The sequence below is a fragment of the Oncorhynchus clarkii genome, chromosome 6 (assembly GCF_045791955.1).
Source record: "Oncorhynchus clarkii lewisi isolate Uvic-CL-2024 chromosome 6, UVic_Ocla_1.0, whole genome shotgun sequence".
NCBI lineage: Eukaryota > Metazoa > Chordata > Actinopteri > Salmoniformes > Salmonidae > Oncorhynchus > Oncorhynchus clarkii.
Genome location: NC_092152.1, coordinates 11,693,077 through 11,715,727, shown reverse-complemented (window position 1 = coordinate 11,715,727; position 22,651 = coordinate 11,693,077). Strand labels below are relative to the sequence as shown.

General features: G+C 45.7%; 1 protein-coding gene across 1 annotated transcript in view; it reads left to right on the top strand.

Moving 5' to 3' along the window:
* Positions 1 to 22,651, top strand: part of LOC139411905 (serine-rich coiled-coil domain-containing protein 1-like) — a 109,008-nt gene that overhangs the window by 31,880 nt on the left and 54,477 nt on the right. Inside the window, exons 6-9 of the mRNA XM_071158657.1 lie at positions 11,394 to 11,550; positions 13,523 to 13,600; positions 18,514 to 18,591; positions 22,431 to 22,508. Of these exons, the coding sequence (XP_071014758.1) occupies positions 11,394 to 11,550; positions 13,523 to 13,600; positions 18,514 to 18,591; positions 22,431 to 22,508 (391 nt within the window). The remainder of the gene's footprint in view (positions 1 to 11,393; positions 11,551 to 13,522; positions 13,601 to 18,513; positions 18,592 to 22,430; positions 22,509 to 22,651) is intronic.

The window sequence follows — 22,651 nt, the reverse complement described above, 5'->3', positions numbered from 1 at the left end:
ATAGGGTGGGTGAATACGGAGGGTACGGGGTAACAAGAGATGGACGCGCACGCGGCGATGAAGGCAGAGATGTCAGGAACCATTATGGGCCACCAGAAACGTTGTCGGAGGAATTATAGGGTACGGCGGGAACCTGGATGACAGGTCAGCCTGGAGGAACGGCCCATTCCAGGACCCGGGATCAGACTGAGTTAGGGAGAAACAGCTGGTTAGCCGGGCCCCCTTCAGGTTCAGGCTGGGAACGGTGTGCTTTGCAAACCAGGTTCTCAATCCCCAACCCACTGAGGCTGCAAGGTAGGGAGACCAAGAATGGCTGTTCTGCTCCTTCCAGCCAGTCCCTCCACTCTTCCAACGCCATCTCGACTGCCAGGAGTTCTCGGTTGCCTACGTCGTAGTTCCTCTCTGCAGGATTGAGACGATGGGACAGGAAAGCACAGGGATGAAGCTTTTGGTCCTGGGCATATCGCTGGGACATGATGGCCCCCACTCCAATGTCAGAAGCATCAACTTCTACAACAAATTGACGCAACGGTTCCAGATGGGTGCTGTGGTGAACTGATGCTTCAGGTCCACAAAGGCTCTGTCGACAGCTGGAGACAATGTGAACGGTACTTTGGGAGAGGTGAGTGCAGAGAGGGGGGCCGCCAGGGTACTGTAGCCCCGAATGAAACAGCAGTAGAAGTTAGCGAAACCCATAAAATGTTGTAACTGCACCCTGGATTTAGGATGAGGCCAATCTACCACTGCTTTCACTTTTCCAATATCCATTTGGACATTTCCCTCAGCAGTGACATATCCCAGAAAGCAGATTGTCGAGTGGTGGAACTCGCACTTCTCGGCTTTCACGAACAATTGGTTCTCCAGGAGGTGCTGAAGGACCTGTCTGACATGAAGAACATGTTCTTGGGCAGATCAGGGAAAAAAACAGTAAGTCGTCACAAAATGGTTTAGCATGTCCCGGAGCACATCGTTTACCAGAGTCTGAAAGACAGCGGGGGTGTTGGTGAGTCCAAACGGCATGACATGGTACTTATAATGACCGCTGGCTGTGTTGATTGCTGTCTTCCACTCATCTCCTTCGCCTATCCGAACCAGGTGGTATGCATTCCGAAGGTCCAGCTTGGAAAAAATGGTGGCCCCCTGGAGAGGTTCAAAAGCCGAGGAGAGGAGTGGTAGGGGGTAACGATTCTTGATCGTAATGTCATTAAGACCCCGGTAGTCAATGCTCGGACACAGGGTCTTGTCATTCTTCTCCACAAAGAAAAACCCTGCGCCGGCAGGAGATGCAGATGGACGGACGGGCCCAGTAGCCAGAGACTCCTCTATGTACTCCTCCAGTAGACTTGGTCTCCGGCCCGGATAGAGAATATAGCTGACCACGAGGTGGTGTGGTGCCTGGAAGGAGATCAATGGCACAATCATAAGGACGGTGCGGGGGAAGAGAAGTAGCACGTGCCTTACTGAAAACTTCCAGGAGGTCTTCAGTGGGAATGGCAGAGACATCCAAAGCCTTGCTACCGCCCTGAGGAGGACGTCTCGGGGACGGCTGTGCTGCGTTAAGACAGTGGGAACGGCAAAATGGGCTCCAACCCAGGATGGAGCTCGTGGTCCAGTCAATAACAGGGTTGTGTTTTTGGAGCCAGGAAAATCACAAGACAACAGGAACATGGGGAGATGCAATGAGGAGGAACTGTGTGGTCTCACTGTGGTTTCCTGAAACTCGTAAATTAACGGGCACTGTACTATGGGTGACTCTTCCAATTGAGCAGACGTCCAGTGCCCTTGCAACCATGGGGACAGAGAGGAGTTGAGTGGGAATACCAAGTTCAGAAACAATAATAGCATCCATAAAACGTTCATCAGCCCCAGAGTCAATGAGCACTCGGAGAGACTTAGATTGGTCTCCCCACAGCAAAAGCATAAAAAAAAGGAGTGAGGGTGATGGGAATTATGGAACTCCCAGTCTGGCTCACCAGAGTACTTGTACCTACCAGAGACAAGGGTTTCCTAACAGGTTAGGTAGCTATATAATCTCCTGCCCCTCCACAGTACACTCAGCCTACGTGAGCTTCCCCCAACCTATAACCTAGCTCTTCCCAATTGCACAGGCTCAGGAGTATCCAACTCACCGTCGTTGATGATTCTCGGGGAACCTCGGGTGTTTTCGGCTCTCCTCGGAAATATACACTTCGGGGATTTCCGGATTCCTTAGGACGAGTGCCATCATCAGACGAACGAGTGTTCCCGAGCCCCGACCTCCTCTCACAACGACGTTCTCCTAGGCGGCCATCAATCCTAATCGAATGGGCGATAAGGGAATCGAGGTCCAGTGGTATTTCCTGAGCTGCGAGCTCGTCCTTTAACCACTCCAACAGTCCATAGAGGAAGGTGTTGAACAGAGCCTCCGGATTCCAGGAACTCTCGGCGGCCAATGTGCGAAAATCTACTGCGTGGTCTGCCACACTACAGGAGTTCTGATGTACCTGCAGTAGTTTTTGAGCCGCCCTATCTCCCGGGCACCAGAGAATTGAAAACCTTCTGCCATATATTTCTCCAAGCTCTGGCACACAGCGGAATGCTGCTCCCACACAGCTTTTGCCCAGGAGAGTGCCCTTACAGACATTAGCGTGATTAAATACGCTATCTTCGATCGGTCCGACAGGAATGAAGAAGTCTAGAGTTCGAAGATGAGAACACTGGGAAAGGAACGCCCGGCAAGTACCAGGGGAGCTGGGATAGGTTGAACCAATCCACCTCTAGTAGGAAGGTTACTAGGTGGTTGGGAGGTCTCAGATGTGGCATGCTGCTTATGAGCTAATTCACTGATTTTCTCCATTATCGCCTTGAATCCTTGGTCGTGACATTCCTTCAGGGAACGAAGCCCTTCCAAAAGGTCCCAAAGTAGCTCCTCATGCCTCCCAATGGTGGCTCCCTGCAGGGACACAACGTGACAGAGCTGGTCCAAGTCTGCTGGGTCTGTCATGGCCAGTTCGTACAATAAGGGCACAAGGCGAAACCCAAATGCAGACACAGGAGGCAGATGGTAGAGCTCCGATATTTATTATAACAAAGGGAGTAGGCAAAGGCAGGTCAGAGACAGGCAGGGGTCAGAAACCAGATCAGAGTCCAAAACAGTACAAGGGGATAGTCAGGCTGTTAGTCAGAACAGGCAGAGTGGTCAGGCAGGTGGGGTTCGAAGCCAGGACAGGCAAGGGTCGAAACCAGGAGGACTAGAAACAAACAGAGACTGGGAAAAATAGGAGCAAGGAAAAATGCTGGTTGACTTGACAAACAAGACGAACTGGCACAGAGAGACAGGAAACACAGGGATATATACACTGGGGATAATGAGCAACACCTGGAGGGGGAGGAGACAATCACAGGGACAGGTGAACCAGATCAGGGTGTTACAAAATGTTTATTGAAATAACTGAGGAAATGTGCAGTTTGAGGAGGAATGAGGACACTTGGAGACACATTCAGTAATAGTTTTTTCTAATCTTTCTCCTGCTCCAAAATTGTATTGAATATTCTTCTTATTATGTAACTGAATGTATCCAGACTATTTTCAGATTTTGTTATTGACAAAATTCTGTGAAAAGTACAGTAAATGTAAAATGCACATAAAATCAACAGTGCAATGTTTGGATTCAGTCTTGTGTCAGGTGAACTGTTGTGTTCTCAACTTTGGCCTAATCATTTCCCCATGATCTCCAATGTGTTCTTTCAATTGCTACCATGGTAATGCATGAGCTTTTTTAGTGCATAAACCCACTTGGAGAGCTCTGTGCAGATGGGAGAACCTTCCAGAAGGACAACCATCTCCACCAATCAGGCCTATATGGTAGTGGCCAGATAGAAGCCACTCCTCAGTAAAAGGCACATGACATCCCACTTGGAATTTGCCAAAGACTCTGAGACCATGAGAAACAAGATTCTCTGGTCTGATGAAACCAAGATCGAACTCTTTGGCCTGAATGCCAAGCGTCACGTCAGGAGGAAACCTGGCACCATCCCTAAGGTGAAGCACGGTGGTGGCAGCATCATGCTGTGGGGATTTTGTTCAGCAGGGACAGGGATACTAGTCGGAATCGAGGGAAAGATGAACGGAGCAAAGTACAGCGAGATCCTTGATGAAAACCTACTCCAGACTGGGGTGAAGGTTCACCTTCCAACATGACAATGACCCTAAGCACACAGCCAAGACATCACAGGAGTGGCTTCGGGACAAGTCTCTGAATGTCCTTGAGAGGCCCAGCCGGCGTCCGAACTTGAACCCGATCTAACATTTCTTGTGAGACCTAAAAATTTGCTGTGCAGCGACGCTCCCCATCCAACCTGACAGAGCTTGCAGGATCTGCTGAGAAGAATGGGAGAAAACTCCCCAAATACAGGTGTGCCAAGCTTGTAGGTTCGTACCCAAGAAGACTCGAGGCTGTAATTGCTGCCAAAGGTGCTTCAAGAAAGTACTGTGTAAAGGGTCTGATTACTTATGTAAATGTGATATTTCAGAAATTTTGAGAACAGTTCTAAAAACCAGTTTTTGCTTTGTCATTATGGGGTATTGTCTGTAGATTGATGAGAAAAAAAATAAAGGCTGTAATGAATTGTGGTAAAAGTGAAGGAGTCTGAATACTTTCCGAAGGTACTGTATCCCTGGCACATCCCAACTGTGAGCAGTCACTGCTCTTTCATGCAGGAAGGAAAAAAAGCTCATATTAAAGCTCGTGAACAGAATGGACATAAAGTCCCATTGCTCTTTATATGAAGCCATTAGCACCAAATGCTTCCTTCCAGGGTTGGAACTGATTAGGTAAAACAATGAGAGATACGAACAGGCATCGATAAAAGTCTTATTGCAACAAAATCATTGCTATCTTAATCATTTTTATTAGAGAAGCCTTTTGACGTGGCCTAGCCTAACATGCTGATGCAGAGTATTACCTTAATGTGTAACATGTCTTGTGTGTGCACCCCACAGATATGAACCATCACAACAGGGAAATATTGATTTAATACATTTGTGTGTGCAATAAAGGTTTGCAGTGTAGTTTGATATTCCCTTCAGTTTCATTGTTCGTGCCAGACAAGTCTTGGATGTAGATTATTACTTTGTCTAGCCATGCTCTCCTGTGGCCGGCGTTTATTTTTTTCTTCACTTCTGGAGAATTCAGACACAGAATTTCTCAGAATGTTTTTTTCTTCCTGATGCTGCGTTTCATCGTTGTTTCTGTGTTGGAGGTGGTGCGTTAGTTAGAACTATCTTAAAACCTTTCCCACAAAACTAGGAAGTGCTATCTGAAATTCTCGACTTCGTTTTTGGGTTCTTAAACATTTTGAAACGTGTGTGCCCCAATGAATGCCACCCTGGAGACTACCTGGAAAGAAATCAAAATGTTCTCTTCCAATCAGAGCTTGGAATGATTTTGCACAGTGTACTGTCAGAGACAGGGCCAACCTCAGTGCAAGGTCTTACAGCTCCAGAACTGGAGGGCCCCAGAAGCAGAAAAGTAAAGTTTTCCCCTCTGTTCAGTCACATGACATTTGTTTCTACCTCCTTAGAATTTCACCCTCAGGATATTTGCTGATTTATTGATGTCTCTCTGATAAACTATGGCTGCATCTGTTATTCTGTTTTCCCATCATCCTTTGCATGTAAGTAAACAATAATGAATCAGTCAACAGAGGAGGGTCTAGTAGGAAATTACAGTATGAGACAGAATCATATGAGGATTCTAATTTTGACACTTTCAGTGTTTGCTTGTTGCCATGAGAACTGTCTCGGGCCTTTCACGGTGCCTCATCACTATTCAAAAGACATATTGGCCAAGCGAAGGGCACGCACACACTAGATGGGGTCCAGATCAATTTATAGGGTCAAACCAGTGACTGTTTGACAGCAGCCATTGGTTAATTGAGCCCGTAGAGAGTCTTCTGAATCTCTCCTGCCACTACCTGCCAGGCATCAGCCAACGTCTTTGTTTTTGTTGTTCAACAAAATAAAAAACAGAGTAATTGCTTTCTTTCTCTCATTTGACTTCTCTCACGCGCTTTCTCTCTCATTTGAGATAATTGCACTGAACTAAGACGGGCATATGTGGCAATGATGTAGCGTTTTAAAGATTATGCCGGCGGTGGAATCGCAGGTGTACCCTGACGACAAACTCCTCATCTTGATGCCCAGTGACAGGAGAGAGCGGCGCCACACATACAGGAGCACACACATGTTGGCACCGCGGTCTTGTGTGTACAGATCATTACTGTTGGAGGAAGTCCTGAAACCTGGCCTAGATATGAGACTCATCATCCTCTGTCCTCTCAGCACCGACCAACCCGTGATTTACAGAGGTGGTGCATTTGTTGGGATGACCTTGGTCATTTCTAAACAGCATTTATGTCTTCTACCATCTTGGTTTTTCGTTGTTTTAATGCACACATTGCATTGTGACGGAGGCACGGAGAGTCGAGCGTTGCAAGTTTTTTTGCGTTACTTTACAGTCTGTGTATGTCATGACTAGTAGGCTAATGCCCTCGCTGACTTTAAGAGGCTTTAGGGCTTGTAAATGGTAAACAGGCCCCAACATCTTAGAGTAAACAAATCAACAGAAATGGCTTGGAGCAGAAGCACATCAGGCCCTAATAAGACACAGAGTTTGACAGTTTTGCTGGTCATCCCGTGCCAAGAGCTGTCCCAGATATCATGTATCACATACGTAGACACACGTAGACACAGACAGACAGACAGACAGACCGACCGACCGACAGACAGACAGACAGACAGACAGACAGACAGACACACAGACACACAGACACACAGACAGACAGTCCCTAGTCAAAGATTTAAAAGAAAGGATCCAATAAAAGGGAGGATACACACAACTACAATTACCACAAGTCTGTGACTTTGGCACAATCCTGGCTAGATGGAGGATAATAAAGGACACTTTCCCTTATACCATCTAACTGGGGGCAACAACACGCATTTTGGGGAAAATAGCTACTTCCTGGAAAGCACGACAACACCTCATTTTCCAAATGGTTTACCCATCAACCTGGGGAGAATTGAAGTATGTGGCCTGCTGTGTTTTTCTGTCTGGGAGTGTCTAATAGAGACCTTGATGTAGTCGTAAGGGCAGAAATGTTGCAGGATCAGGTGCACAAGTTGTTATTTTATTTACAGGTGATGATGGTAGTCCACAGGTGCAATTAGTAATATACAGTACCACACACAAATGTTTTACTATTTTCTACAGTGTAGAATAATAGTTAAGACATTAAAACTATGAAATAACACATGGAATCATGTAGTAACCAAAAAAGTGTTAAACAAATCAAAAATATATTTTAGATTCTTCAAAGTAGCCACCCTTTGCCTTGATGACAGCTTTGCACACTCTTGACAATATCTCAACCAGCTTCACATGGAATGATTTTCCAACAGTCTTGAAGGAGTTCCCATATATGCTGAGCACTTGTTGGCTGTTTTTGCTTTACTCTGTGTTCCAACTCTTCCCAAACCATTTTAGTTGGGTTGAGGTCGGGTGATTGTGGAGGCCAGGTCATCTAATGCAGCACTCCATCACTCTCCTTCTTGGTCAAATAGCCCTTACAAAGCACCATCACACCTCCTCCTCCATGCTTCACGGTGGGAACCACACATGTGGAGATCATCCGTTCATAAATACTCTGCATCTTACACAGACTCATTTGGACTCATCAGACCAAAGGGACAGATTTCCCCTATGAAATAACACATATGGAATCATGTAGTAACCAAAAAAGTGTTAAACAAATCAAAAATATATTTTAGATTCTTCAAAGTAGCCACCCTTTGCCTTGATGACAGGTCTAAGGTCCATTACTCGTGTTTCTTGCCCCAAGCAAGTCTGTTCTGCCCGGATTTTGATGCCAACAAAGTTGCTACAGTCCCATTTGTTTTCATTGCTGCCATGTTTGAATGCCGCAGTACGTAAAATGTGTACGGAACAGCGTTACATTAGCTACCATTACAGGCCTACAGAGTACAGCACAGACACCCAGAACCAGATCAGAGAACACTTACTATTATCCCTAATCCACAGCCTTGACAAATTAATCATATTGATCATCCATTGGCGAGAAATCTCCACCCCCCACCCTCCTGTAGAGAATTCATCTTCTGCTGAGGAGACTGTCTGTAGCCGTGTGCGTGTGTCTACCCTGTAACTCACTGAGACTGTCTGCAGCCGTGTGCGTTTGTCTACCCTGTAACTCACTGAGACTGTCTGCAGCCGTGTGCGTGTGTCTACCCTGTAACTCACTGAGACTGTCTGCAGCCGTGTGCGTGTCTACCCTGTAACTCACTGAGACTGTCTGCAGCCGTGTGTGTGTGTCTACCCTGTAACTCACTGAGACTGTCTGCAGCCGTGTACGTGTGTCTAACCTGTAACTCACTGAGATGTGAGGCCTCCTTGGCTCCAACACACACGGAACACCATAAAACAACACAGAACACAACAGAACCAACCTCTGCAACTCCCTCACATCCCCTTGAGCAAATTATGCTTAATGTTCTGTGAAGCAAACATGTTTTTTTTCTCTAGACGTTTTTGACTCCTCTGCCTTTCTGAAATCTATAGTTTGTGTGTTTGTATTTGGAGAGAGAAACTCAGGAGAGGGAGACCCTCTCCATCTGGCCTGCGTGATTGGTCGACAGACAGGAAGTCAGAGGAGGCCTGTGTGATGGATTGTGTCATCAGTCAGGAGCTCTGTTCAAGTCTCCGGTCTTTAAAACCCAACTGTAATTTCCATGGGATTGGGAGGGCTTCTTTTTGCTAGCCCAACTGTCCTACCTACGTCAATGCCTTATATTCTCAGGCATTTATTTGCTATTAGTTTTCCCAACAAAACGCTTGTCTTGATGATTTCATCAAGCCGATGTTCATTTTGTAGTTTTATAGGTGCCATTACTGCATTAGTGAATGCATCTTTATTTCAGTGCTGAAACTCGCCTGGTTTAAGTGTTATGGATACTGTTTATAATGAGGCTTCCTTCCTGGTTTTTGCATGCAGCCCGCTAACTCTCTTTCTGTTGTCTGTTTTTAGAAATCGCTTTGGTGTTTTTGTACTCACCTTTTGAAAATGTCTTCAAGCGTTTGAGTAGTAGTATCAAAGTATCACAGTAGTATCAAAAATGTCAACAGCTAGCTAGCAGATATGAACATGTCAACAGCTAGCAGATATGAACACGTCAACAGCTAGCTAGCAGATATCAACATGTCAACAGCTAGTTAGCAGATATGAACATGTCAACAGCTAGCAGATATGAACATGTCAACAGCTAGCTAGCAAATATCAACATGTCAACAGCTAGTTAGCAGATATGAACATGTCAACAGCTAGCTAGCCGATATGAACATGTCAACAGCTAGCTAGCAGATATTAACATGTCAACAGCTAGCAGATATGAACATGTCAACAGCTAGCTAGCAGATATGAACATGTCAACAGCTAGCTAGCAGATATCAACATGTCAACAGCTAGCAGATATGAACATGTCAACAGCTAGTTAGCAGATATGAACATGTCAACAGCTAGTTAGCAGATATGAACATGTCAACAGCTAGCAGATATGAACATGTCAACAGCTAGCTAGCAGATATCAACATGTCAACAGCTAGCTAGCAGATATCAACATGTCAACAGCTAGCTAGCAGATATCAACATGTCAACAGCTAGCTAGCAGATATCAACATGTCAACAGCTAGCTAGCAGATATGAACATGTCAACAGCTTGCTAGCAGACATGAACATGTCAACAGCTAGCAGATATGAAAATGTCAACAGCTAGCTAGCAGATATGAACATGTCAACAGCTAGCTAGCAGATATGAACATGTCAACAGCTAGCAGATATGAAAATGTCAACAGCTAGCTAGCAGATATGAAAATGTCAACAGCTAGCTAGCAGATATGAAAATGTCAACAGCTATCTAGCAGATATGAAAATGTCAGTGTAGAACTGTAGTTGTTTATTCTACAACTTCACATGAATTGGACAATGTTTTGTTGTTGTTGATGATGGAAAACAGAACTTACTCTAAATACACAAGCAGGGACACTTGCTTAGCTTTCAACGACTGTCTTATGTATCCAATTTACACATGGTCTTCTTCACCACAATGGCCTCGATTGTCTGCGAAGGAAGAAATCCTCTCCAATTAATACAATTGGAGGGGATTTGGGGTTGCAGTCAGTTTCATTTGCAAGCAAAACATTTAAATCCCCTTGGTTACATCTCCATTTTGCACAAGAGGATAATAAAGTGAAATAAAGGAGGATAAGGAACTAAAATGGAGGCTTCATCTGTGGATAAGGTTATCTGGACACCTTCATCTCTCATTGCTCTGGTCAGGTGGAAGTCTCTGAAGCAATATCACTAATTACCACAGTCGATCTTGTTTGACGAGGAACGCTCAACAAGAGATTCCTTTTATACCTGTGTAGACAAAGGATATCTGCGATGGCAATTGCTGATAGGAAGTAATGAATCACGGCTCCTGTCCTGTCGGAATGAAGTACCATCTCACACGAGGAAGTAGATCCACTTGATATTGGCAGACGTGGTTAATTTTCTCAGCTGCGTTGTGTGGAGCAGCTCTGAAGTGACACCTGGACCTCCTTGGCTGCATGATGAGGGGTTTTATCATCAGACAGATTTCACACCGACCATTGGAGAAAATCTAGACTCAACTAAACTATTCAGATTCTCTGCTGTGAACAGGTTCCATGGTTCTAAAATCTGAACACAACTGACAATCTGAACCAGTCCAGTTGAGAATCTAGTTTCTGTGTGAGTCTAGTTTCTGTTTTGAATTGTAGAAGTAATTGTTATTAGTCTTTAACATATTTCTTACTTTATATTTCTGTCTGCGCTTTCAACTCCAGGATAGTGGTTTCAAATCCCGAGACCACCTGTCCAAAAAATGTATGCAAGCATGATTGTATTTTTTATTTAACCTTTATTTAACTAAGCAAGTCAGTTCATAACAAATTCTTATTTACAATGACGGCCTACCACCTGCCAAACCCTAACACGGACAACGCTGGGCCAATTGTGCGCCGCCCTATGGGACTCCAAATCACGGTCGGTTGTGATACAGCCTGGAATCTAATCAGGGTCTGTAGTAACGCCCCTAGTTCCGAGATGCAGTGCCTTAGACTGCTGCGCCACTCGGAGCCCTGTATGTCGCTCTGGATAAAATAATTTGCTAAATGGCTTAATCTTATTTTAACTTAGGATGTACTGTATCTTTGAATATGGCCCGCTTTTAAGTAAGCGTGTGTGTGTGTGTGTGTGTGTGTGTGTTTGTGCTTGCGCACAGGTGTGACGGTGGTTCTGTGCTTGTGTTCCAGGGAGCCGAGCCGGCCCACTACCCTGCTGCCTGCTGACTGGTGCCTGGGCCGGGAGGACGAGGCCCCGGGGCTAGAGGCACTGCCCCTTAGGCTGATGCAACAAGACTGCACCTCCGTCAAGACCCTGCTGCTGCGCCTCCGGAGGACCCTGCAGGAGGTAGGCTACAGTAGGACCACCTGTCTCACGTTACACCAGTTTTGGAGGGAGGGAGGGTGGTGAGGAGAAGGGGAGAGGGTGGAGTGAGGGGGGGGGGGGGGGTGGCGGAGGATGATGGGAGGAAGGGAGGGGGGAGGGAGTGACTGGAGGGAGGGAAGGGAGGGAGGGAGCGTGGAGGGAATGAGTGTAGATGGAGGGGGGGTGGAGGGAGCATGGAGGGAGGGAGGGGGTGACAGTGGAGGGAGGGAGGGGTGACATGACCCATGAATGCATCATCAATTTCAAGGGTTTTCCCTGCAAGTTTAATTGATGACCACATAGCCATTGATAGAAACTTACCCATGAGCATAACAAAGACCCTAGTCAATGGCATTAATCACCCAATTGAGAGCAACATGTGATGTAGCCTACATCAGAATGGTAGATGCCCCAGCAGCAGACCAGCCAGCCTTCATCTACCGGTATTCTCCTCTATCAAAGGCCCGAACATGGTATTTTTAAACCTCAACAACATGTACTTACATTTGTTTATTTGAATAACTATGAGCTTTTGGCGTTGTCACTCAGGGAAGCTGGGAGCTTGTTAAAGCCTCACCCGACGCCGTGCCCTCCACAGCTTTTTAAACGCCTTTGTTTATTTAATGAGGGTTTTGATTCTGGGAATGGATAGTATCTGGAGTGGCTAAAGAAACGCAATCAAATTACATCCAACTATTATAAAGTGATTAGCTATTTGTGTAATGGCTGATTAGACGAGAAATCACACATTGCTATCGTCCCAGCAGATTCCATGGTGTTTGGTTAACATTTAATTTCTTGCAATCCATTTTACAATGGCCATGGACAAGACCCAGTCCTACAGTACCAAGCGGCTGCTCTGGCAAAAAGACCGTAACAGTCTGAATATATTATTTGGTGACAAGACAGCTGTAATTCACATCTCCCTGTGTTGTTATTGGATGACACCTCCCTCTAGTAGCATCTGCCTCCTGTTGTGTTTAAACTGAGATCCAAACGAACGCAAACAGATCACAAGCTGATTCGAGCGAGACATTGTCTTATTCTCTGTTATACGCTTTTCTCCTCCTCTTGTGGTGTTTCATCCTTTACACATACAGAATAAAACAGTCTAATATTGGATAAAACACAGAGGCTCTGGGCCTTTCTGCTCAGGCAAAAAAAAAAACATTATTGCACCGAATGCTTTTCACAGAGGCTCTGAAAATACCCTTTTGAATGCCAAGTTTAAAGGGGGTAAAATGCCTTTAGTTATTTTAAGCATTTCAATTCTTGATTTCTGATTTCAGTATGATTAAAGTGTATCAAAGTGGGCTGGGGGCTACGTTATTAATTTATCATCTCTGGTCACTGAGCTCTGGCACCTCAAATAAAACGTTATTCAAATGAATGCTTTCAGGCAGCGCCATTCCGAAATTGAAATGGGTTTTAACTGAACCTTATCTAATTGTCTGGACATTTCTACGCCAGCCTGTAGGATAAATGTGACCTTAAACATGCATGTGGGGATACACATTGATCAAAGTTCAAACATTCTGGGTCGGACTAGTCTGTCTGACTATATATACTGCACCTGTAAGTGCCCAATACCCACTGCTTCACTTTAAGGGCATCCAATCACATAATATCTGAAGATGATTACCCTGTTAGAGTTAGGATATTCTATATATTGAAGCATGATAATAGATGTATAACTGAACCTGGATGTGATGAGACGCTGTACGATAGTCTTGATGTCACTGTCAGTGTTGTAACAGTCTTTCTCCTGTCTGTACTGTCTGTAACAACTTCCTGTTACAGTATATTTATCATATTCCTATTGACATGTTATCCTCTCACCTCAAAATAATATGTTTTATTTAAATAATAAATTAAGAATGTAATCGTTTTAGGATGTGTGCATGTTATTGCAAATATAACAATAACATTTCTGAATGTCACCTCTCTCCCTCAGAGCACTGACACAAGCCCTGCAAGCATCCTTCATTCTCTCCCCATCAGCCCTTGTAGTGAGAAGTCACTGCCCCTCAAGGTAATGGTTTTTTCACAGCTAACAGATCACCTCCTCAAAGCTCAACCACAAGGGGTATCTATAGTGGGGAGAACAAGTATTTGATACACTGCCGATTTTGCAGGTTTTTCCTACTTACAAAGCAAAGAGGTCTGTAATTTGTATCATAGGTACACTTCAACTGTGAGAGACGGAATCTAAAACAAAAATCCAGGAAATCACATTGTATGATTTTTAAGTAATTCATTTGCATTTTAAAACAAAAATCCAGGAAATCACATTGTATGATTTTTAAGTAATTCATTTGCATTTTATTGCATGACATAAGTATTTGATACATCAGAAAAGCAGAACTTAATATTTGGTACAGAAACCTTTGTTTGCAATTACAGACATCATACGTTTCCTGCAGTTCTTGACCAGGTTTGCACACACTGCAGCAGGGATTTTGGCCCACTCCTCCATACAGACCTTCTTCAGATCCTTCAGGTTTCGGGGCTGTCGCTGGGCAATACGGACTTTCAGCTCCCTCCAAAGATTTTCTTTTGGGTTCAGGTCTGGAGACTGGCTAGTCCACTCCAGGACCTTGAGATGCTTCTTACGGAGCCACTCCTTAGTTGCCCTGGCTGTGTGTTTCGGGTCGCTGTCATGCTGGAAGACCCAGCCACGACCCATCTTCAATGCTCTTACTGAGGGAAGGAGGTTGTTGGCCAAGATCTCGCGATACATGGCCCCATCCATCCTCCCCTCAATACGGTGCAGTCGTCCTGTCCCCTTTGCAGAAAAGCATCTCCAAAGAATGATGATTCCACCTCCATGCTTCACAGTTGGGATGGTGTTCTTGGGGTTGTACTCATCCTTCTTCTTCCTCCTAACACGGCGAGTGGAGTTTAGACCAAAAGGCTCTATTTTTGTCTCATCAGACCACATGACCTTCTCCCATTCCTCCTCTGGATCATCCAGATGGTCATTGGCAAACATCAGACGGGCCTGGACATGCGCTGGCTTGAACAGGGGGACCTTGCGTGCGCTGCAGGATTTTAATCCATGACGGCGTAGTGTGTTACTAATGGTTTTCTTTGAGACTGTGGTCCCAGCTCTCTTCAGGTCATTGACCAGGTCCTGCCGTGTAGTTCTGGGCTGATCCCTCACCTTCTTCATGATCATTGATGCCCCACAGGGTGAGATCTTGCATGGAGCCCCAGACCAAGGGTGATTGACCGTCATCTTGAACCTCTTCCATTGTCGAATAATTGCGGCAACAGTTGTTGCCTTCTCACCAAGCTGCTTGCCTATTGTCCTGTAGCCCATCCCAGCCTTGTGCAGGTCTACAATGTTATCCCTGATGTCCTTACACAGCTCTCTGGTCTTGGCCATTGTGGAGAGGTTGGAGTCTGATTGAGTGTGTGGACAGGTGTCTTTTATACAGGTAACGAGTTCAAACAGGTGCAGTTAATACAGGTAATGAGTGGAGAACAGGAGGGCTTCTTAAAGAAAAACTAACAGGTCTGTGAGAGCCGGAATTCTTACTGGTTGGTTGGTGATCAAATACTTATGTCATGCAATAAAATGCAAATTAATTACTTAAAAATCATACAATGTGATTTTCTGGATTTTTGTTTTAGATTCCGTCTCTCACAGTTGAAATGTACCTATGATAAAAAATTACAGACCTCTACATGCTTTGTAAGTAGGAAAACCTGCAAAATTGGCAGTGTATCAAATACTTGTTCTCCCCACTGTATCTCGACCGTGCTGTATAATAAACCTCTAAAGCTTTCTCCAGTCTGGACACATTTAGATGTGTTTTCTACCACCTGCAGTTCTTTAAAAGATCAAAAACCTGTTCCAGTCCGTCTGCACCTTAAAGTGCCACAGCAACCTGAGCCTTTCTCCCTCATTGCATCAGTGGAATTTGATCTAGATGAGATGATCTTATTAATGAATCCCTTTGGGGAAGTCTCGGGGTGGCAGTGGAGGATTTATCAAATGGGCTTTTGTCAGGGTTTTCTAAGAGAAAGGTGATTTAGTTTGGTGGTTGGCAGCAGAGTTTTTGTGTCGCTTGTGGAGTTAAGAGCACATGAGTGGAAATTAGGTTTATGTGTGTGGGTGTGGGTGTGTGTGTGTGTTTGTGACCTCTTTACTGACCTACATGGAGCAGCCGCACCAGCAGGAGCAGGAACACTATGCAGAAGGAGCGCCATGTGACGCTCTGGTCCATCTCCTCCTCCTCCTCCGAGAGAGAGAGAGAGAGAGCCCATGCATCTGACATTGTCGGATGAAAGGGGAGAGTGGTGGGACTCGTCCTGCCGTTCCAGAAAAATCGGAGTTTAAAAATAAAGCCCTGGAACCCACCTGAGACGAAACCATGTCACTCCTTGTCCTACTTTGAGCAAAACTTCCTTTAGCGAACATTTGCTATCCCTGCCTTTTTATAATTAGCGCCCTTGGAAAGCGGCTCCCGTGGAGAGCACAGTGCCGGCGTACGACTGGGGAATGGGAGCAGGCAGCGGCATGGCGGGCGCTCTCTCGTCACTCCTCCTTGGATGGAGTGATCGCAGCGGAATGCCAAGCTCATCCATCGCCTGACGTGTTCCGCGTAACCTTTTGTGTTGTCTCTGTACAAAGAAGTGGCAGGAAAGGCAACACTTTCTGACATCCTGTCCAGAGGCCGGGTGAGGCTGCAGATAAACCTGAACTCTTAGAAACCTTCCGCAGCCTGGCTGTCTCCTTGAGGTGCTGTTAAGGTGTGTGTGTGTGTGTGCGTGCCTACTGCTGTTTTTGCCCAGGGCCCGGCCACATTTGCTGTAAACATTCTACCCTCACTGCGAATTAGGCTGACCAATAGGGTCACTATACAGACATTCAGCCCAACTTTGTTAACCTTGGGTGGTCAGGCTCATTGTGGGGAGGGAGAGAGGCTGCCTACGTGTTCTGTTGTATATTCATAGGGGTGGCGAGGGTGGGTTGGGCTGGGGACCCAGTCTCGCTCTGTCTGTCTCTCTCTCCCTCCTCTATGGTAATGTGCAGATAAAGTGCCTGTCCGTGAACATCTCTAATGAAGACAGATTTAAGGATTCCCCTCAGGCGGCGGGTTTAGAGGATGTTACAGTTCCCTGTTTACTCTGTGTGACCTCCTCAGGACGCGACCCCACCACGGAAGACAAAAACACAGGCTTCCATGGCATTATCGGACTAATATGACAAGGTCTGTTTCAGAAAGAGACAAACTTTTCGCCCACGCATGTTTTTTTTTCGTGGGGGGGGGGGTTATTTGAGAGTAACAGAGGGTCAGAAAACAATGGCCGACGGGGATTTGATGTTGTGTTAGGAAAAACCCAAAGAAAACAACAGGCATAAAGCAACAGAAGGCACTAAGCCTATTCAGATTTGAAACATTGGGTCACGTAGACCGCAGAGTTCTATTGTTGTTTATTTATTAACTGGGTATTTAAAACCCTGAATGCTGATTGGCTGACAGCCATGGTATATCAGACTGAATACCACGGCTATGACAAAACATTTGTTTTTACTGCTCTAATATTGTTGTTAACCAGTTTATAATCGGGGCGGCAGGTAGAGCGTTGTGGTTAGAGCGTTGGCCATATATGGTTGCTAGGGCCTGCCTCCCCTTACTGGCTGCTGACCAGACAAGGTCATGGAGAAAGAAGTGCTGTATTTGCTGTGATGCAGCCATAGTTCATCTTAAGTTTACCAGAGGGAGAGCACATACTGTACACACACTCTTCACCCTGCTCTCCCCCCTCTCTTTCTGTCCTGCTCCCCACTTCCCCTGTTCCATAATACAGTGGCCTGTGTTCTGACTCCACAATACAGTGGCCTGTGTTCTGACTCCACAATACAGGGGCCTGTGTTCTGACTCCACAATACAGTGGCCTGTGTTCTGACTCCACAATACAGTGGCCTGTGTTCTGACTCCACAATACAGGGGCCTGTGTTCTGACTCCACAATACAGTGGCCTGTGTTCTGACTCCACAATACAGTGGCCTGTGTTCTGACTCCACAATACAGGGGCCTGTGTTCTGACTCCACAATACAGTGGCCTGTGTTCTGACTCCACAATACAGGGGCCTGTGTTCTGACTCCACAATACAGTGGCCTGTGTTCTGACTCCACAATACAGTGGCCTGTGTTCTGACTCCACAATACAGGGGCCTGTGTTCTGACTCCACAATACAGTGGCCTGTGTTCTGACTCCACAATACAGTGGCCTGTGTTCTGACTCCACAATACAGGGGCCTGTGTTCTGACTCCACAATACAGTGGCCTGTGTTCTGACTCCACAATACAGGGGCCTGTGTTCTGACTCCACAATACAGTGGCCTGTGTTCTGACTCCACAATACAGTGGCCTGTGTTCTGACTCCACAATACAGGGGCCTGTGTTCTGACTCCACAATACAGTGGCCTGTGTTCTGACTCCACAATACAGTGGCCTGTGTTCTGACTCCACAATACAGGGGCCTGTGTTCTGACTCCACAATACAGTGGCCTGTGTTCTGACTCCACAATACAGTGGCCTGTGTTCTGACTCCACATTCTAGACATTACCTTCTCTTCTATGGTAGTGATGTGGTTGGCTCCCGAGTGTGGTGGTTCCCAAGTGGCGCGGCGGTCTAAGGCACTGCATCTCAGTGCTAGATGCGTCACTACAGATCCTGGTTTGATTCCAGGCTGTGTCACAACCGGCCGTGATTGTGGGTCCCATAGGGCGGCGTACAATTGGCCCAGCGTCGTCCAGGTTAGGGTTTAGCCAGGGTAGGCCGTCATTGTAAATAAACATTTGTTCTTAACTTGACTTACCTAGTTAAATAAAGGTACAATTAAAAATGTGGTGGCTCTATGCTCAGTGTTCACCTTCCCCTGTGTATCCTCCTGAAGTAGTGTGTGACTTTCTCTGCTCTTCATTCCAGGAGCCGGGGAGGGAAGAGGCTCTGGTGCTGCAGCTGAGGGAGAAGGACGAGCTGATCCTCCAACTGCAGGCTCAACTGGTGAGAGGCACACTGTAGCACTGTGTGAGAAGAATGTCTGAACGTTGAATGTAATGTATGTGGGTTCTTCCATTAGAAATTCAGTTCACTTCTGATATACAGTGCCTTGCGAAAGTATTCGGCCCCCTTGAACTTTGCGACCTTTTGCCACATTTCAGGCTTCAAACATAAATATATAAAACTGTATTTTTTTGTGAAGAATCAACAACAAGTGGGACACAATCATGAAGTGGAACGACATTTATTGGATATTTCAAACTTTTTTAACAATTCAAAAACTGAAAAATTGGGCGTGCAAAATTATTCAGCCCCTTTACTTTCAGTGCAGCAAACTCTCTCCAGAAGTTCAGTGAGGATCTCTGAATGATCCAATGTTGACCTAAATGACTAATGATGATAAATACAATCCACCTGTGTGTAATCAAGTCTCCGTATAAATGCACCTGCACTGTGATAGTCTCAGAGGTCCGTTAAAAGCGCAGAAAGCATCATGAAGAACAAGGAACACACCAGGCAGGTCCGAGATACTGTTGTGAAGAAGTTTAAAGACGGATTTGGATACAAAAAGATTTCCCAAGCTTTAAACATCCCAAGGAGCACTGTGCAAGCGATAATATTGAAATGGAAGGAGTATCAGACCACTGCAAATCTACCAAGACCTGGCCGTCCCTCTAAACGTTCAGCTCATACAAGGAGAAGACTGATCAGAGATGCAGCCAAGAGGCCCATGATCACTCTGGATGAACTGCAGAGATCTACAGCTGAGGTGGGAGACGCTGTCCATAGGACAACAATCAGTCGTATATTGCACAAATCTGGCCTTTATGGAAGAGTGGCAAGAAGAAAGCCATTTCTTAAAGATATCCATAAAATGTGTTGTTTAAAGTTTGCCACAAGCCACTTGGGAGACACACCAAACATGTGGAAGAAGGTGCTCTGGTCAGATGAAACCAAAATTGAACTTTTTGGCAACAATGCAAAACGTTATGTTTGGCGTAAAAGCAACACAGCTGAACACACCATCCCCACTGTCAAACATGGTGGTGGCAGCATCATGGTTTGGGCCTGCTTTTCTTCAGCATGGACAGGGAAGATGGTTAAAATTGATGGGAAGATGGATGGAGCCAAATACAGGACCATTCTGGAAGAAAAGCTGATGGAGTCTGCAAAAGACCTGAGACTGGGACGGAGATTTGTCTTCCAACAAGACAATGATCCAAAACATAAAGCAAAATCTACAATGGAATGGTTCAAAAATAAACATATCCAGGTGTTAGAATGGCCAAGTCAAAGTCCAGACCTGAATCCAATCGAGAATCTGTGGAAAGAACTGAAAACTGCTGTTCACAAATGCTCTCCATCCAACCTCACTGAGCTCGAGCTGTTTTGCAAGGAGGAATGGGAAAACATTTCAGTCTCTCTATGTGCAAAACTGATAGAGACATACCCCAAGCGACTTACAGCTGTAATCGCAGCAAAAGGTGGTGCTACAAAGTATTAACTTAAGGGGGCTGAATAATTTTGCACGCCCAATTTTTCAGTTTTTGATTTGTTAAAAAAGTTTGAAATATCCAATAAATGTCGTTCCACTTCATGATTGTGTCCCACTTGTTGTTGATTCTTCACAAAAAAATACAGTTTTATATCTTTATGTTTGAAGCCTGAAATGTGGCAAAAGGTTCAAGGGGGCCGAATACTTTCGCAAGGCACTGTATAGGACAACTCGATACAGAATGGGATACGGGAGGTGCACTAGTGTCTTCTCAGGATGCACATGTGCTGTCTTTTAATAGTTGCCTGTGCAAAACAGCAGCAACTGGGACCGATTGACATGGAAGCTCCTTATTGGTTTGGAGCACCTCGGCATGGTGCACGCAGACAGCACCTCCGCATGGTACAGGCAGACAGCACCTCAGCATGGTGCACGCAGACAGCACCTCCGCATGGTACACGCAGACAGCACCTCAGCATGGTGCACGCAGACAGCACCTCCGCATGGTACACGCAGACAGCACCTCAGCATGGTGCACGCAGACAGCACCTCAGCACAGGGCACACAGACAGCACTTCAGCACAGGGCACACAGACAGCACTTCAGCACAGGGCACACAGACAGCACTTCAGCACAGACAGCACTTCAGCACAGGGCACACAGACAGCATCTCAGCACAGGGCACACAGACAGCACTTCAGCACAGGGCACACAGACAGCACTTCAGCACAGGGCACACAGACAGCACTTCAGCACAGGGCACACAGACAGCACTTCAGCACAGGGCACACAGACAGCATCTCAGCCTCTAGCCGTTCCTTTGACAACAGTAGAGGGCACTTAGGAGAGTTATATATCTCTCTAACTCTCCCCCTCTCCATTTCTTTCCTTGTTTAGGACTTTCTCTCCAGCTTATCACACTCAGCACTGCTCTCCTCTCCCCTTCATAATATAGATTAAAGAGAAATATGAAGATTGACTAACAAAGGGAAAAGTAGTGTTGTTGTTTTATGTTTATTTTAATTGGCTTTGATCGCATTTGATCAAATTTAGAAAGCAAAATGATTATTATTTATTTTTTTACCTAGCTTTGTATTTGATTTGAAAACCGAAACAAGTCATTTTGTTTGTTGTTGTTTTAATGGAGAATGTATGTTCCCAAAATAAACCAAATGCAAGTCGGGAATGTAAAGTGTTTTTCTGGGTTTGTAGAGCTGTTGGTATTGTACTGGGAAACATGTATAATTTGACATATTGCTTCCGAGGCGTCATTTGTCCTGTTTTATATATAACATGTCATCATGTCTAGCACTGCCAGTATGCCCCGCAGAGTCAGTTCCCGTTTGACATCTGTGTGTTTGCACATTCTGGTTCTAGGTACCGATTGCTCCTCTCTCCTTCTCTTCAGACTACCATATGGTCCATAGGAAAACACACTAAGCAATGTGGTGTTGGCCCAGCTTAGATAAGAATGGCCCAATCAATCAGAATCCTCATGAAACAAGGATCTTAGCCAAAGACGAGTGACGTTGGGAGACCTCCGTACTGTTTGAAGTCTGGCGCTGGTAGTGTGACGATCCTCTCCGGGCAGATTGCATGCGGCATTCACCAGCCATGGTTGCTGCCACAGCATAACCCACTTTAATTCAGGACATATGCCTCAGATTGCAAACCAGAATTGAAACCCTGATTGAAACCCTGATTGATAGAATTGATAATAACAGAACGTAATGCTCACCAGCATCATTTGCAGGGGAATCGTCGGCAGCCCCCTTCCCCCTCCCCCCCTCCAAAAAAGGGTGGTATTTTCAAGGAAAGGGCAGCTCTTAGCCAATCTCCCCTCCAGCCTGCTGATAAATCTGCCAGCTGAGAAGTATTCATTATGCCAGAGTGAGGCCTCGCAGCGCATTGGCCAGCAATACCTGTCTGTTTTTATTAGCCTTTTTTTTTCTCTGGTGCACTTTGCAAGGTACCGTGGTCCAAGGTTTGGTTGCGAAATCCTCCCGGCGTGTCTTTCAAAAAACGTTCATGACCCAGTGGTTTTAGGGTTTGTGGCCTTGGATGGAGTTGAATATTTTATACATTATTTTTTTTGCATGTGGTGTTTCTTAAATCGTGTGCGCTAACAACTGTTAGTAGTAAGACCAATGATGTACTGTATACAGTAAGACCAGGGCCTGGGATTTCTCATTGTCAGGCCACTTGATCAAGCCAAAACTTCTGGCCCTAACTATGATATATCATTTGGGCCAGAAGTTTTTCCTGACCCCGTAACCTGACCTGGGAAAACTCCTGGCCCCTAGTATGGGTGAAATTCCTGATGTTGGTCTGTGTGTTCTGTGTACAGGAGAGTGCCAAAGCTGCCCTGAAACCCATCTGCCAAAAAGCTGACAGAACCACGCAGACAGACCGCCCTGGATCAGAGGTGAGTACACATCTCCATTTGGAACTGCGGAGGCTCCCAGGCGGTTTAGCATCTGTCGTCTTTACAATTGAATATGGTCTCACATATACCTTTCCTTTTGGAGATGTCCCAGATACACCGTAGCTTCAGTGGTATCTCATTGC